This window comes from Hypanus sabinus, chromosome 4 (genome assembly GCF_030144855.1).
Source record: "Hypanus sabinus isolate sHypSab1 chromosome 4, sHypSab1.hap1, whole genome shotgun sequence".
NCBI classification, from domain to species: domain Eukaryota; kingdom Metazoa; phylum Chordata; class Chondrichthyes; order Myliobatiformes; family Dasyatidae; genus Hypanus; species Hypanus sabinus.
Window position 1 is genome coordinate 33,737,947 of NC_082709.1, and position 15,862 is coordinate 33,753,808.

At 37.1% G+C, this 15,862-nt stretch overlaps 1 protein-coding gene across 2 annotated transcripts in view; it reads left to right on the top strand.

The window, feature by feature from the left end:
• dnajc10 (DnaJ (Hsp40) homolog, subfamily C, member 10) overlaps nucleotides 1-15,862 on the top strand; it is a 55,024-nt gene that overhangs the window by 19,098 nt on the left and 20,064 nt on the right. For both annotated transcript variants that reach the window (XM_059966803.1, XM_059966804.1), the window contains exons 5-15: nucleotides 948-1,030; nucleotides 1,143-1,274; nucleotides 1,717-1,810; nucleotides 2,463-2,540; nucleotides 3,714-3,757; nucleotides 4,992-5,123; nucleotides 7,214-7,303; nucleotides 7,406-7,519; nucleotides 9,158-9,272; nucleotides 10,833-10,960; nucleotides 15,172-15,288. In XM_059966803.1, coding sequence (XP_059822786.1) covers nucleotides 948-1,030; nucleotides 1,143-1,274; nucleotides 1,717-1,810; nucleotides 2,463-2,540; nucleotides 3,714-3,757; nucleotides 4,992-5,123; nucleotides 7,214-7,303; nucleotides 7,406-7,519; nucleotides 9,158-9,272; nucleotides 10,833-10,960; nucleotides 15,172-15,288 — 1,127 coding nt within the window. The remainder of the gene's footprint in view (nucleotides 1-947; nucleotides 1,031-1,142; nucleotides 1,275-1,716; nucleotides 1,811-2,462; nucleotides 2,541-3,713; nucleotides 3,758-4,991; nucleotides 5,124-7,213; nucleotides 7,304-7,405; nucleotides 7,520-9,157; nucleotides 9,273-10,832; nucleotides 10,961-15,171; nucleotides 15,289-15,862) is intronic.

Sequence of the window (15,862 nt, forward strand, 5' to 3'; positions counted from 1 at the left end):
AAGTTCGCAGAAGTATTGAGAATAAAATCCATATTTTGTCACCATGAGTGCAACAAGCTGATCTGAAAATGCTGAAAACTTCCAGCAACAAGTCATTCAGTACCCACAAAATAGACACAACCAAACAATTTTGATAATCAGACTTATTTGCATTCTCAAGTATCAACTAACCTGCTGTAGATTGCTGGAATTTGATGCCCACTTTTTAACCCTTATATTAATTATTTTCCAAAAAAACGATCAGCGCTGAGGTAAGCTTTATAGCCTGTGACAGATTTCTAATAATGTCACCCTATAAAATGCTTATTAGGAGATGCCATATTCAGATTAGCATGACTGAACTTCAAACTTGCTCTCAGCAACACACACAAGGTGCTGGAGGAACTCAGCAGGCCAGGCAGCTTTCTGACAGAATCTGAAGAAGGGACCATTTACTCTTTTTCATAGATGCTGCCTGGCCTGCTGAGTTCCTCCAACATTTTGTGTGTGTTGCTTGGATTTCCAGTATCTGTAGATTTTCTATTGTGTGTGGTCAAACTTGCTTTCATGGGGAGGGGAATGGAAGCAACCAATCTACTAATTTGGTTTCTTAGACACAAACAAGTTTTACTTTCAGAATTTCTCTTTATGTACTATGGGGTATTTCTGGGTTTACTAATTCTCACAAACCTAATTTTTTAAAATAATTTGTTAATCTGCAATAGTTTTTGAATATCTACATAAGTTAGCTTTTTATCATTGGACAAAATCAAAAATGTCTTTTTACATTTCCATCACTCCTAAAACTTTAACAAGTATGAATACTTGCAGTGGTCTACCAAGAAGATATTGATCAAGCTGAAGTCTTTCTATTAATAAAGTTTCATACTCTGATATCTGACAATCTAAATACTGTAATTATTTTGATATAGATGAGTTTAATTGTGCTGCTTTGTTTTTCTTAATAGATGCTGCAGTTGCCTCTGGGGAGTTATGGTTTATAAACTTCTATTTCCCTCGGTGCTCGCACTGCCATGATCTGGCACCTACGGTATGTTTAATGCCATTGTGATCACACTTATTAAAATTAATGTCTTGAATCTTAAAATGTTCAATTTTCTTAGTATGTCTATGTAAACTTTCATTATTTTTCCACTTCCCAGTGGAGAGAATTTGCCAAAGAGATGGATGGGGTAATCCACATCGGAGCAGTGAACTGTGGGGATAACAGGATGTTGTGTCGTTCCAAAGGAATCACCAGTTACCCAAGTTTATACATCTTTAAAGGAGAAGAGGTAAGAATTAAGCAATATTTTTCAACATGCTTTGGCATTTAGCCAAGTTGATTAACTAAAACTGCTCTAGTTTGACCCACATTAAAACATAAATCACGTTAATTTTATGTAGCAAAAACAAGTCGTTTCAAGTATAAAGTTTAATTGTTTTGAGAAAATACTCGATGCATGATCTATAGTACTATGGTTAGGCTTGACAAACACGAGAAAATCTGCAGATGCTGAAAATCCAAAGCAAAACACACAAAATGCTGGAGGAACTCAGCAGGTCAGGCAGCATCTATAGAAATGAATAAACAGTCGACGTTTTGAGCCCAGACCCTTTGGGATTGGTTAGGCTTGAGATTTTCTAACTATATTTCAGGGTGTATGAAAATAAAATGGATTTATTTGGAGTTATATCTTTAATTATTAGGCTAATTCTTAAAATGATATCCTTTAGAGTCCAGTGAAATATTTTGGAGAGCGCTCCAAGGAGGAACTTATTAAATTTGCTATGAAGTATGTCACGAGCCAGGTGACAGAATTATGGACAGGTAGGTACTTGATCTGACATAAAAAGAAAGCTAAACTATTTTTTTTAAAGTTCAAAATTAGTCCTGTGTATCCTTAAAATTGATTTTCTTCACCCAGCAAAGAATAGCTGATGTCCATTATGTACAATACAGGCAACCCCCTCGTCTGGTATTGGAATGGTGGGGGAAATAGTGTGGGGTATTGCATTCTAAGGCTATCTGTTTTCGTAACATAGCCACATAACTTCCATAAAGAAATGCAAATTAAAATTTTTGTTTATTTATGTTTAAACATGTTCTGTAAGAACAAATTTTATTCCATGTGTCAAATTTTTCAGTAGTGATTTGTGAGTTTTGTAAAGGACAATTTCCATTACCCAAATGTGAAGGTTGCCTGTATTTCTCTGATGTGACTAAATTTAGCCTTTTCAGCAGAGACTTTGTTATTTTTGTTGAAGCTTCTGGAAAAACTGAGGTTATTAGCGGTCTTGAGCTTCAGATAATGTTTTCAGGTCAGAATGCGATGATGCAAAATTTCTTACTCATTTATAAGTAGTAACCAACGAGACAAGGTAGTTAAATATGACAAATGCCACTCAGCTTTATCAACTAATATTGAAATTCAGGAATGTTCAGTTTTGTTTTAATCATGTCCTTAACTTCTTGTTGGTAGGAAATTTTGTAAGTGCTTTCAATTCAGCCTACTCTTCAGGGATCGGATGGCTGGTCACTTTCTGTGAAGAGATAGGAGGTAATAACAATGTTTCATGCTTTTGGATCTGAGGCTTGCTGATACTGAATAATGGAATTGGGTATATTCAATTTATTTTCCTTTCACTTGATGTTTTTTGACTTACTTTAAGTCCAGTATCTGAATTCTGATCATTATCATAACTGTACCACACACTAATCAGACCTTAAACTAGAAGGCAACAAACTGAGCACGATGATCGCAGCATGCATGACTATGAGAACGTGTATTGGCCGGTGGTGGGGGCTGGAAATCTCAAATCAAATACTGTGTCTTGAGCAGAGTTTGGTGCGGCATGAATGAAGAAAAGAAAAACATGGAAGAAAAAAAAGAAAAGTAAATATGGAATTGTTAAAATTGTACAAGGCAATGGTAAGGCTGAATTTGGAGTATTGTGTACAGTTCTGGTCACCGAATTATAAGAAAGATATCAACAAAATAGAAAGAGTACAGAGAAGATTTACTAGAATGTTACCTGGGTTTCAGCACCTAAGTTACAGGGAAAGGCTGAACAAGTTGGGTCTTTATTCTTTGGAGCGTAGAAGGTTGAGGGGGGACTTGATAGAGGTATTTAAAATAATGAGGGGGATAGATCGAGTTGACGTGGATAGGCTTTCTCCATTGAGAGGAGGGGAGATTCAAACAAGAGGACATGAGTTGAGAGTTAGGGGGCAAAAGTTTAAGGGTAACACGAGGGGGAATTTCTTTACTCAGAGAGTGGTAGCTCTGTGGAATGAGCTTCCAGTAGAAGTGGTAGAGGCAGGTTCGGTATTGTCATTTAAAGTGAAATTGGATAGGTATATGGACAGGAAAGGAAGGGAGGGTTATGGGCTGAGTGCGGGCCAGTGGGACAAGGTGAGTGTAAGCGTCAGCACGGACTAGAAAGGCCGAGATGGCCTGTTTCTGTGCTGTAATTGTTATGTGATTATACGGTTATATGGAATAAGTAGTGGAAGGTGACATTAACGGCTTGGATGGACAAGTAAAGCAGAAATTTAAAGCACTTGAATACAACAGTGTGGTCTGAATAATTTAATGTGGAGGAGACCGATAATGTGTGGTTACACTAACTTGAGTTCGGACAAGGTCTGGAAAGTAAAATGTTAAACCCATGTTCTATTTACCACTATCTACAGAGCATTTATCATAACAAAGCCTCTTTTTGTATTTTAGATTGCTTGTCTTCACAGACACAACTTAAGTTAGCTGGAATGCTGGTAAGTTTAGTGTTACAAAATTAATACTTGATATCCTATGTGCTCAACACATTTATTATTCATCAATATTATTTAGGTTTTCTATTCATTGAAAGTATACTACTCTCAATTGCCTTTTAGAGTAATCAAATCTGTGGTTAATTTTAAAATAATCTTTATTAAAACTAATTTACCGGTGTGAGGTTAGTTCCCTTTCACGGTGATAAGTTCACTGTTTATTTTCCTGCAGATCAGGTGGAGAGAATTGTCAGTTTTCACTTCTGCTTTCTGTGCAGTGAATCTTACTGATAGTCTATTTAATTAACATTAGGTGAAAACTAAATTAGTTTTACCATAAAATAGCATCTATCTCAATAGACTAGCAAGACTAATTTGTTTTAAACTTGTAGGTGAAGTGTGGCAGTAACCATTCATTAATAATACCTTCAAAAATGAAGGAGTCATATTCAATAAATATTTGTAGCAAAATGCGAACCTGAAGTTTGTATTTGGTGGACTTATAGTTAGTTAATACCCAGCGCTTTTCCTCTGCTACCAGTTTCATCCCATTTATTCTGTGAACAAATGAGTTCAGTTTTTTCATTCTTTATGGTTTATAAATGAAGAACCGGCAATTTTTTGTGTTTTGGTTTTCTATTTTGTCCTCATAAAATGTTTAGGTAAATTCCAGTGAATGCTTTAAGAATATACGGTGAGCATTCTGTAGCTGAAAATGTTCATCTTTGTTGCTGCACTTAACCCTTGAAATGAAATTGTGGACTTTCATATTGTGGAAGGGTGTTAGCCTAAGTGAATGCCTTAGGGACAAGAAACAGAGTTGTCTGAAATCTTGCTGGATTTGGTTCAAATTAGATTTGAAGAATAGCTATATACCAGCCATTTCTGCTGTCTATTATTTGATTGAACTAAAAATTGATTAAAAAATTATAACTCCTGAGCAAGGTGGTATGTGTTAAATTACATTGTAGAATTTGTGTGGTATGTTTCAAATTGTATGATACAGATTTGTGTTAGATTTCCACACTGGGTATCAGTCAACAGACATGGTAGTTCCTCATATAGGAGGAAATAGCCCTGTTAGCTGCTTTTAAATTTGCTTCTGTCTATAAATGTGGAAGAAATATTGGAGTGTTTATGCTTAAAGTTGAGCAATCTTAGAACAAGTGCATGTTATTTTGATATAAACCTTTTAACATTAGATATCAAGCCCAATTTTAATTTGTTTCATTCTTAGGAAGGCCTTGTTAAAGTAGGCTGGATGGATTGTAAAACTCAGGCTCAGCTTTGCAAAGACTTGGAGATAACCACCAGTACAACACTTTATTTTCCACCTGGTTGTACTATTGACCAGAAAGACAAAATCTTGGTATGTATTTATATGCAAAATGAGTTTCCTGATTGTTGAATGTTCAGACCTTGAGAATTGACCACTATTATCATCATTTGGGTTGATCTTCGGCAGCCTCAGAGTCAATGTTTGTGACACATTCAAATGTAAGTACTGCAATATTCACATACTGTCTCCACAGTACAGGTTTCCCCTGCTATCTGAAATTAGAGCAGTCCTATGAAACCTTTCATAAGCTGAAATGACGTAAAGCGAAGAAGAAATTACCATTATATGGGAAAAAATTTTGAGCGTTCCCAGACCCAAAAAATAACCTACCAAATCATACCAAATAAAACATAAAACCTAAAATAATACTAATATGTAGTAAAAGCAGGAATGATATGATAAATACGCAGTCTATATAAAGTAGTAATAATGTATGTACAGTGTAGTTTCATTTACCAGAATCGGGAAGACAGCGAGCACACTGGAAAGTTGAGAACCTGCTCTAAACCTACGTGCCCTTTCAAAATTAAAGTCGTACTTTTTTGCAACCATTGCAGCACTGTCAGTCATAGCGAAAATCTCACGCAAGTGCTTCAGGTTCAGTTCCTGGACGACTTAACTTTCAGGCTGTTCGCTATTGCATTCAGTTTCGATTCTTATCCTTTCCTCTTGCAATTGCATCAGTATTGATGCAATCAGTAATTGCATCAATTTCAACAAAAGGACTAATGTATCCACTTATGTACTCAGAAAAAATCACTTGGGTATTCCAACCTGGATGTGAATGAAACCCTACAGGAAGTGTTCACCACAATCGAAACGCTTAATTACATCCAGTTTTATGCTAAGGGTAACACCCTTACTCTTAGGCTTTTCTGATACCTTAGGACACAGCTTCCTAACGGTGCACAAAATAAATCGAGATAAAGCACAGGCGCTCACAGACACAGTTCAAAGCTACGGTGGCTCGTTGCAAAACAAACGCTGAACGCTATTTTCGCTTTTTGCCTTTTTTTGTAAAAGCGAAAATCCTCTGGATTTCTTTTGGTTAGTGAAAACAGGCACTAATGTAGGTCTTTTGTAAAAGCTAAGTGGCGTAAAGCAGGGGATACCTGTATTACAGCTCTTTCAACTCCTTTTGATCTTATATTCTGCACATTTGTCTCCTTTCTTGGTGAAGAAGTACAGGATCAGATTAATGGTCTTTCAACACGTTGACCCTGAAAGCTCTAAGTAATCATCATGTGCTTATGAATGGTATGCTATCCTGTTAAAATTGTAGCTAATCACTTACCTATTTGATAGATTGATCCTCAGAGCTCAGATTTTGCTCCTGCAAAGATTTGTTGCATTTTACATTTCGCATTTACATTACATCCTACATTTTACGTTGATCATAATGACTTAAAATGAAGGTGGGTAGATAATTAGGATAATAAAAGTACATAATAATGCTTTGTCTACAGCATTCCATAGTTGCAAAGTCAGTACATTTTCATGTGTACTCAACAAGTGGTTATTGAGTTACGCACTCCAGCGTGTGGTGAAAACTGCCCAGTGGATTATCGGCACCCAATTGCGCACCATTGAGAATCCCTACCATAAACGCTGCCTGGGCAGGGCGAAAAGCATTTTCAAGGATGCATCTCACCCTAACCACGGACATTTTACTCTCCTCCCATCCGGCAGGCGCTTCAGGAGCCTTCGCTGTCACACCATCAGGCACAGGAAGAGCTTCTTCCCTGAGGCTGTGACCCTGCTGAACTTCACATCACAGCGCTAAGCAGTATTGCAACCATATTGTACTGTCTCAGTACTTTTATCTTTGTGCGCTGTAACACTTTACTCGCAGTTATTTTGTAAACAACGCTATTGTTTGTATTTCTCATTAGATGCTAACTGCATTTCATTTGGCTTTGTATCTGTACTCGGCACAATGACAATAAAGTTGAATCTAATCCAATCTAGATGCTGCACCAATGATCTAGGAATCAAGAAACCTCTTCTTGAGGAGAGCACAAATTAATGTGTCTTGCATGCAATCTGTAAATTTATTTGGGAATTCTCTTGTAAATGTTTTTTTTAAACATTAGTTTTTAAGAAAAGCATTTTTTTTCCAGTCTGTCCATAGCCTGGATGCCAGAGAAATTTACATTGAGGTAATGCAGCATTTGCCTGATCTGGAGAAGCTTACGGAACATTCTATCCAGGTATTGCTGAATAAAACTTGGAATACTTATAGAGTGAATGCAACATTGACATATCAACGAAGAAACAAAATCAGCTCAGTATTCTGTGTTTTTTTACGCTAGAGCAAGTTAGCCCATCATCGGTGGCTGGTTTTCTTTAAATTTGGAGACACAACAGAGACTGGTGAATATGAGTTTAAAAAGTGTAAGACTCTTCTGCAAAGTGACAACATCCAGGTACTACTGCTCAAATCAATTTAAGTGTGTCAGGGAATGTACGATTTAACTGCTGTTAGGGCAGTGTAGAAACTGAGTGGTACAAGGTCATGAGGCCCAGATTTAATGTCAAGTCTTTGGTGAATTATATGATTCTCATTAGCATTGTAGCAGCTCTGTTTACGATTAGCCTTGGTATTCCTGTTATGCGAAATAGAAAACTACCATGTTTACTCATTAATCATTTTACTGCCCCCACTAAGGATTGATAATTGAATCATCCTTAAACAACGATATCATTTGCAGCTCAAGAGGGTAGCCATATCCAAGTCCATATCCAAATAATGGGTAAAAGAAAATTCAATTTCAGACATTCAAGCACAATTATATTCCTTTTTATTTTTACCGTCGGGAATGATGCAGTGAAATTATTTTACAGACACAGTCACTAACGTTTGTTTCAGCTTCAAGTGATTTAGATGAAGTTTGCAGATAAATGTTTTGGAAATCTTCAATTTATATGCATTTTAGAGTTGCCATTGACTGAATATTGATGAGTCAGCAGTCTTTCCTCTCCCCCCAACCCCCACTTAAGATAAGGGATCTCAAGGCCAACCACAGATTATTGAATTGCTAGGTGTAATGGAATGCATAGTCCAGAAGAGTTAATGTGGACATTGGGGAACTAGGATTCCTAGGTACTGATTCCAGGATCTCACTCCACTAAATATGATCAAGGTGGAATAACAATAGAATGAACCTTTTGTTTTTAATCCCGATCTAATGAAAGTCTGACAAATGTTTAGTGCAGTCTTTTGAAGATGTCATGTGGTACATTTAAAAAATATTATTTCTTTACTGTTGGAAGCAAAATATTAATTCCTTTTTGGCCAATTGATAAATGTGTTTTATTTTGTGGGAGGTTGTGGCTATCAGTTTTTATTGTTTATTAATTTTTGAAGAATTGTGTGTGAATTTTGCTCCTCAGATGTGTGCAAATGTTCTCAGAATTAGTTTCTGTCATTGCCATATAACCATATAACAATCACAGCACGGAAACAGGCCATCTCGGCCCTCCTAGTCCGTGCCGAACTCTTAATCTCTCCTAGTCCCACCTACCCGCACTCAGCCCATAACCCTCCACTCCTTTCCTGTCCATATACCTATCATTGTTCCAACTCCTTTAGCATATGGCTCATACGTTACTCTAAATAAAGTACTAAGATTTTATAACTGTGCTAAGATGGTAGATCTTTTTGTAGTCCTTAATATGGCATTGAATCTGGCAGAAAACTAGTGGTCATGCAGTCAAATAGCCAGCAGTTTGCTGAACAATAAGAAATTACATAATAGGCATCACTGCTGAGAATACTGCAGCTAGCAGCCAAAATCTTCAGGCAGGGGAAAAAATAGATGACAGGATTTAAGGTGGTTTAATATTCTTTCTTACCAGTGAATTTCAAGTTGCCATTACAAAATCAGTGGCTGCCTCAACACATTAAAAAAAAGCATGCTTATAAGCTTTATGTTATCATTTCCTGTCATTCTGTTTAAGGTGGAGATTTGTGTTTTTTTTAAGATTGACAAAAGAGAAGTTCCTAAAATTGCAGCATACGCATGAAATAAATACTTTCAACACTAATAATGATCTTTTTCTAGGTTGGAACTTTTGACTGCCACGCAGGACCACGTATTTGTAAGAACCTCTATATACACCAGCCTTGTGTCGTAATATTCAAAGGCAGTGGAACACATTCCTTTGAAATTCATCATGGTAAGGGCTTATTTAGATCATAATCACAGAGTCATACAGTATAGAAACAGGCCATTTGGCCCACCAGGTTCAAGCTGAACAGTACACACTCATCATATTCCAGCACGTGGCCCACAGCCTCCCAATGTCTGAGTAATTCAACATACTTCTTATCTGTTGTTAATGATTCTGCTTTCACCACTTCCTCTGGCAGTGAATTCCAAGTATTCATCATTCTCTGTGTGAAAGTGATTGCCCTCGTTTCTTCAAAATCTCTTACCCCTTACTGTAAATTTATGTCTTTATTTTATTGATGTCTGATAAGGAGAATAGAGTCTTCCAATCTACCCTACCCATATAATTTTATATACCCCAATCATGTCCCCTCTCAGCCTCTCCACTCTATGGAAAACAGACCTCGCTCTTCCAATACCCCCTCGTGAAAGTGCTGTATCCAGGCAACATCCTGATCAGTCTCCTCTGTATTCTCTCTAGTAATGTGATACCCTTTCCCTAGTATGGATAGCAGAAATGCACTCAGTACTCCAGCTGAGGTCTGATCGGTATTTTGTAAAGTTGAAGCATAATCTCCCTATGCTTGTATTCAGCATCCCATATACCTTCTTAACCACATTATCTACTTGTGCTGCCACCTTGAAGAATCTTTGGATTTGCATGCCAAAGTCCCTCTGTTCCTCAATACTCCCAAAGATCTTCCTAGCCTCATTTATACTCACAAGTTACATTACCTCACACTTAATTGTATGAAATTCTACATGTTCTCACGTTACATAGGCAATCCTAAAAATGAAATGTTCCTAATTTTGAGTGCCTTTTTTCTTAACTATGCTTGACTATTTCTGAATGTATTTTATCAATGGCTAGAAGCAGGTAAACACTACAAAGTTTATTTTTTCTTAATGGTTTGCATTGTGTTCCATTACTTTGGCTTAGTGGTAGATTATTTATCACATATGAATTGATGTCACATTCCAGATTTCCTTGCATAATCTGTAAGGACAAACATTGCCAGCTGAACAAAATCCTAGCATAAGGTCAAGATCTCAGGAAGGGACAAAGTTGTACATTAAAGGCAAGCTAAGGTTGTTTAACATCCTTAATTTCTTGTGAAAATGAAGTGGACAATTATAGTTGCCTTTCTGGCGAGGCATTAAATCACCCTATCTGCCCTTTTGGATGGGCACATAGCATTCTGGACAGAAGAGCAAATTATGCATTTGCAAAACAACAAAGATTCCTCCTAGAGTTGCTGGACAAAGTTACCATGTTAACTCATGAACAAATGACATTAGCCATGTACCTCATAAATGTTGCTGGAGCCTTGGCTGTAGAATGACAGCACATGCACTTGAGAAATAACTTATCGGAAGTGAATTATCTTTGGGTTTCCTACATTGTAATATAATGCATTTATATCTTCTACAAAAAAATCCTCAAGCTAGACTGTCTTTTCTGCTACTTCATCATTCTCTCACTAACTATACAAATTAAATATGAAAACTAATTCTTTCCTGATATATGGTTTCCTTTAATATTATTTCATCTATGTTGTATCTTAAGGCAAAAAGGTTCTATATGACATCGTGTCCTTTGCTAGAGTGAGCATCAATGCACCTGTTATCACATTAAATCCAAAGAATTTTCCGAAGAACCAGAGAGAGCCTTGGCTTGTCGACTTCTTTGCACCAGTAAGCATTTTCTTGCTTAACAACACTGTTTGTTTGCGGAGTAATTTCATGGACTGTAACCTTCTCACTCCATCTTAGTGAAATTAAATTTTCTCATCATGTTTAGCATAAAAATCTAATATACAGCGGCATGCAAAAGCTTGGGCATCCCTGGTCAAAATTTCTGTTACTGTGAATAGTAAATTGAGTAGAAGATGAACTGATCTCCAAAAGTCATAAAGTTAATGTCTTTTCAACATTTTAAGCAAGATTAGTGTATTATTTCTGTTTTATACAATTTTAGAGTGGGGAAAAAAAGGAAAGGAGCACCATGCAAAAGTTTGGGCATCCCAAGAGATTTGAGCGCTCAGATAACTTTTACCAAGGTCTCAGACCTTAAGTAGCTTGTTAGGGCTATGGCTTGTTCACAGTCATCGTTAGGAAAGGCCAGGTGTTGCAAATTTCAAAGCTTTATAAATACCCTGACTCCTCAAACCTTGTCCCAACAATCAGCAGTCGTGGGCTCCTCTGAGCAGCTGCCTAGTACTCTGAAAATTAAAATAAGTGATGCCCACAAAGCAGGAGAAGGCTATAAGAAGATACCAAAGCGTTCTCAGGTAGCCGTTTCCTCAGTTCGTAATATAATTAAAGAAATGGCAGTTAACAGGAACAGTGGAGATCAAGTTGAGGTCTGGAAGACCAAGAAAACTTTCCAAGAGAACTGCTCGTAGGATTGCTAGAAAGGCAAATCAAAACCCCCATTTGACTGCAAAAGACCTTCAGGAAGATATAGCAGACTCTGGAGTGGTGGTGCACTGTTCTACTGTGCAACGACACCTGCACAAATGTTATCTTCATGGAAGAGCCATCAGAAGAAAACCTTTCCTGCGTCCTCTCCACAAAATTCAGTGTCAGAAGTTTGCAAAAGAACATCTAAACAAGCCTGATGTATTTTGGAAACAAGTCCTGTGGACTGATGAAGTTAAAATAGAACTTTTTGACCACAATGAGCAAAGGTATGTTTGGAGAAAAAGGGTGCAGAATTTCATGAAAAGAACACCTCTCCAACTGTTAAGCATGGGGGTGGATCGATCATGCTTTGGGCTTTTGTTGCAGCCAGTGGCACAGGGAACATTTCACAGGTAGAGGGAAAAATGAATTCAATTAAATACCAGCAAATTCTGGAAGCAAACATCACATCACCTATATATAAAATAAAGCTGAAGATGAAAAGAGGATGGCTTCTACAACAGGATAATGATCCTAAACACACCTCAAAATCCACAATGGACTACCTCAAGAGGTGCAAGCTGAAGGTTTTGCCATAGCCCTCATAGTCCCCCGACCTAAACATCATCAGAAATCTGTGGATAGACCTCAAAAGAGCAGTGCATGCAAGACGGCCCAAGAATCTCACAGAACTAGAAGCCTTTTGCAAGGAAGAATGGGTGAAAATCCCCCAAACAGGAATTGAAAGACTTAGCTGGCCACAGAAAGTGATTACAAGCTGTGATACTTGACAAAGGGGGTGTTACTAAGTACTGACCATGCAGGGTGCCCAAACATTTGCTTCAGGCCCTTTTTTTGTTATTTTGTAACTGTAAAAGATGGAAATAAAAAAGTAATCTTGCCTAAAATATTAAAGTAATATGTCAACTTTAACTTTATGCCTTTTGTAAATCAGGTCATCTTTTACTCATTTAGCTATTCACGGTAACAGAAATTTTGACCAGGGGTGCCCAAACTTTTGCATGCCACTGTATATTGTTTGTGATTGGAGCAGAGAATCAGGAAGGAAAATATCGAACAGATTACCTTTTAAGTAGGAAATTTCAGTGAAATCAGAGGTGTTGCAGGACTTAAGAAAAAGATAAATGATAAGATAGAAGACATAAATCATTTAAGATAAAATTATATCCTCTTTTGAGATTGATTGCCTATTCCATTTCTTGACTCATCTATTCCTTTGCACTCTCTTATCTTTTGTCATTTAATCTCTTTCCTGTCTTGCAGATCTGTCTTCTGGTTCTTCTATCTCTGCCATACTCCCTCTGCATCTTTAAATCTTTATATTAACCATATAGCAATTACAGCACGGAAACAAGACCATCTCGGCCCTTCTAGTCTGTGCCGAACACTTACTCTCACCTAGTCCCAGTGACCCGCATTCAGCCCATAACCCTCCATTCCTTTCCTGTCCATGTACCTATCCAATTTTACTTTAAACAACACTACCGAACCTGCCTCTACCACTTCTACTGGAAGTTCGTTCCACACAGCTACCACTCTCTGAGTAAAGAAATTCCCCCTGTTGTTACCCTTAAACTTTTGCCTCCTAACTCTCAACTCGTCCTCTTGTTTGAATCTCCCCTACTGCCAATGGAAAAAGCCTATCCACGTCAACTCTATCTATCCCCCTCATAATTTTAAATACCTCTATCAAGTCCCCCCCCCCCCCAACCTTCTACGCTCCAAAGAATAAAGACCTAACTTGTTCAACCTTTCCCATGTAACTTAGGTGCTGAAACCCAGGTAACATTCTAGTAAATCTTCTCTGTACTCTCTATTTTGTTGACATCTTTCCTGTAATTCGGTGAGAAGAACTGTACACAATACTCCAAATTCGGCCTTACCAATTTCTTGTACAATTTTAACATTACATCCCAACTCCTATACTCAATGCTCTGATTTATAAAGGCCAACATACCAAAAGCTTTCTTCACCACCCTATCCACATGAGATTCTACCTTCAGGGAACTGGAATTAGAAATGAAGTAGTACCTCTATTTTTCTTACTACAGATACTGCCTGATCTGTTGAATATTCTTATTACAATATATAGAACTTTTTTCTGCATTGTGGCAACATTACCTACATATAAGTTGATGCCTTATTTTTAAAGTGGCTTCATTAAATGCAACACATTTGACCACTAACAGATATTGTATAGGATCATTCCTTAGCACTTGAAGAGAAAATTGTATTTTTATTATCTTCATTTCTACAGTTATTTGTAAAAGATGTTAATGTAACAGCCACTCTCATTCCCAAAATGGAAGAAACTTTTTTGTACTTGGTCCAACCTGTCTCATGCCTATGCCATGGCTGCACTTATCTGCATGTTCCCTAGTTACAAATAACTAGTGTACAATAGAAGATAAAATGGCCTAATTCTGCTCCTATATCTTATGGTCTTATTTGACCTCCGAATATCTTCAACTTCTGCATTGCACAGTGGTGAGCAATAGATGGGCAGTTGCTCTTTCTGTTACATATTGCTGCAACAAAACATGATTGACAGAAAAATGAGGAAAAGTGCTTCCATTTCAGAATAGGTAATAGCCCATCCGTTCCCATCCCACTTGATTTTTAAGTCTATGTCATTATGGAGACAAAGCAAAAGAACAATGTTAAATGTATTACGGGAAAAGTACTAAGGCTCAATTGTGAAGCTAATAAATAATTTGTAATAAAACATAATTTGCATCTTATTGCTTTAACTGAAGAAATGCTTTAAGAGTTTACAACGATTTCTAAGTGCACATGTATGTTTTGTAAAAGTATACAAGGATGCTCTGTGGGGTAATATACTAAACAGAGACATGGTGGTTTTATTTTTATTCTCTATAACTAAATGATGTACATTGTGCTCCAAATATGTTTTATCTCTAGGTTGTTCTTTAAGCTTCTACAGCCAAGTACTACAAACAAACTTTTGTAACCAGTTGCTAACAGTCATTGTATGAAAAAAAAAGTGATGTTTACTTTCCTGGTATGTTATTCGTACCTAACCGGGATGTGTATAGTATAATTTAGGAAAGACAAATTATCAACTAATTTGAGTCCTCATGAAACAAAAAAGAAATATCCTTATAAATTTGAGGAAGCTATTAAAATATATTTAAGCATTACAAAGTTCCCATTAATTTTCCCCTATGAATGAGTCCACATTAAATCAAAGGATGTTTGATGTGATGCGAGATATTACAATGGAGAAAATAGTTGCATGTTAAGTGAAGGGTAATTCGTTAAATTTGTAAACATTTACTAAAAATGTATGAAAAATTATGACCATAATGGGTCACTTGTAAATCTATTGCATGCATGAAGCTGTAAAACAGTATTACTGGTATACACACACACACACACATATATATATGTGTGTGTGTGTATATATATATATAAATGTTTTTGTGATTGAAGGCTAAAAGGTATCACTTTCTCATTTCTAGTGGTGTCCTCCTTGTCGAGCCCTTTTGCCAGAATTACGTAAAGCTTCCAAACAGTTGGTTGGGCAACTTAAGTTTGGAACATTGGATTGCACAGTTCATGAAGAGTTGTGTAACAACGTAAGCACGGCTTTTTTTGTGTTTTTTTTTGTATTATGTACCTCAATTGCTTTGAAAGTGTGAATGAAACCAGGGGTTTTTTTTGCGAAAGGACAGGGCTTTAAGGTAGATAGAGACAGGAGATGAGAATGAGATTTCAGTGTTGTGGAGGCTAGAATGCACCTTCTGGTCGTAGAAGGAGGAGCAGAAATGCCAGTCAAGGACAGAGATTTATGGCCAGTTGCAATAGCAATGTGATAGGATAGAAAGGGTCAAAGCCACACAGGGCTTTAAGCAAGAGGTGAACATTATAAATCTGATTTACTTGGGGATGCATTTGGAATAGTGATGTGCCTAAACTGTTGAGTATTTCCATTCAACAAAATACAGAACACTGTAGGAACTTGGTGGGTTAATCAGCATCAATGGAGGCAAAATGTGAGTGATGGTGATTAAGGTCAAGGTTTGACATCAAGATTGAAAGGGAAAAGGAAAGATTGTCAATATATCACAGTTAATGGTGAGGGGGTGGTGGCAAGAAGGGGAATAGAGGCTGCTAGGTGATAGGTGGGACCAGATGAAGAGGGCATGATGT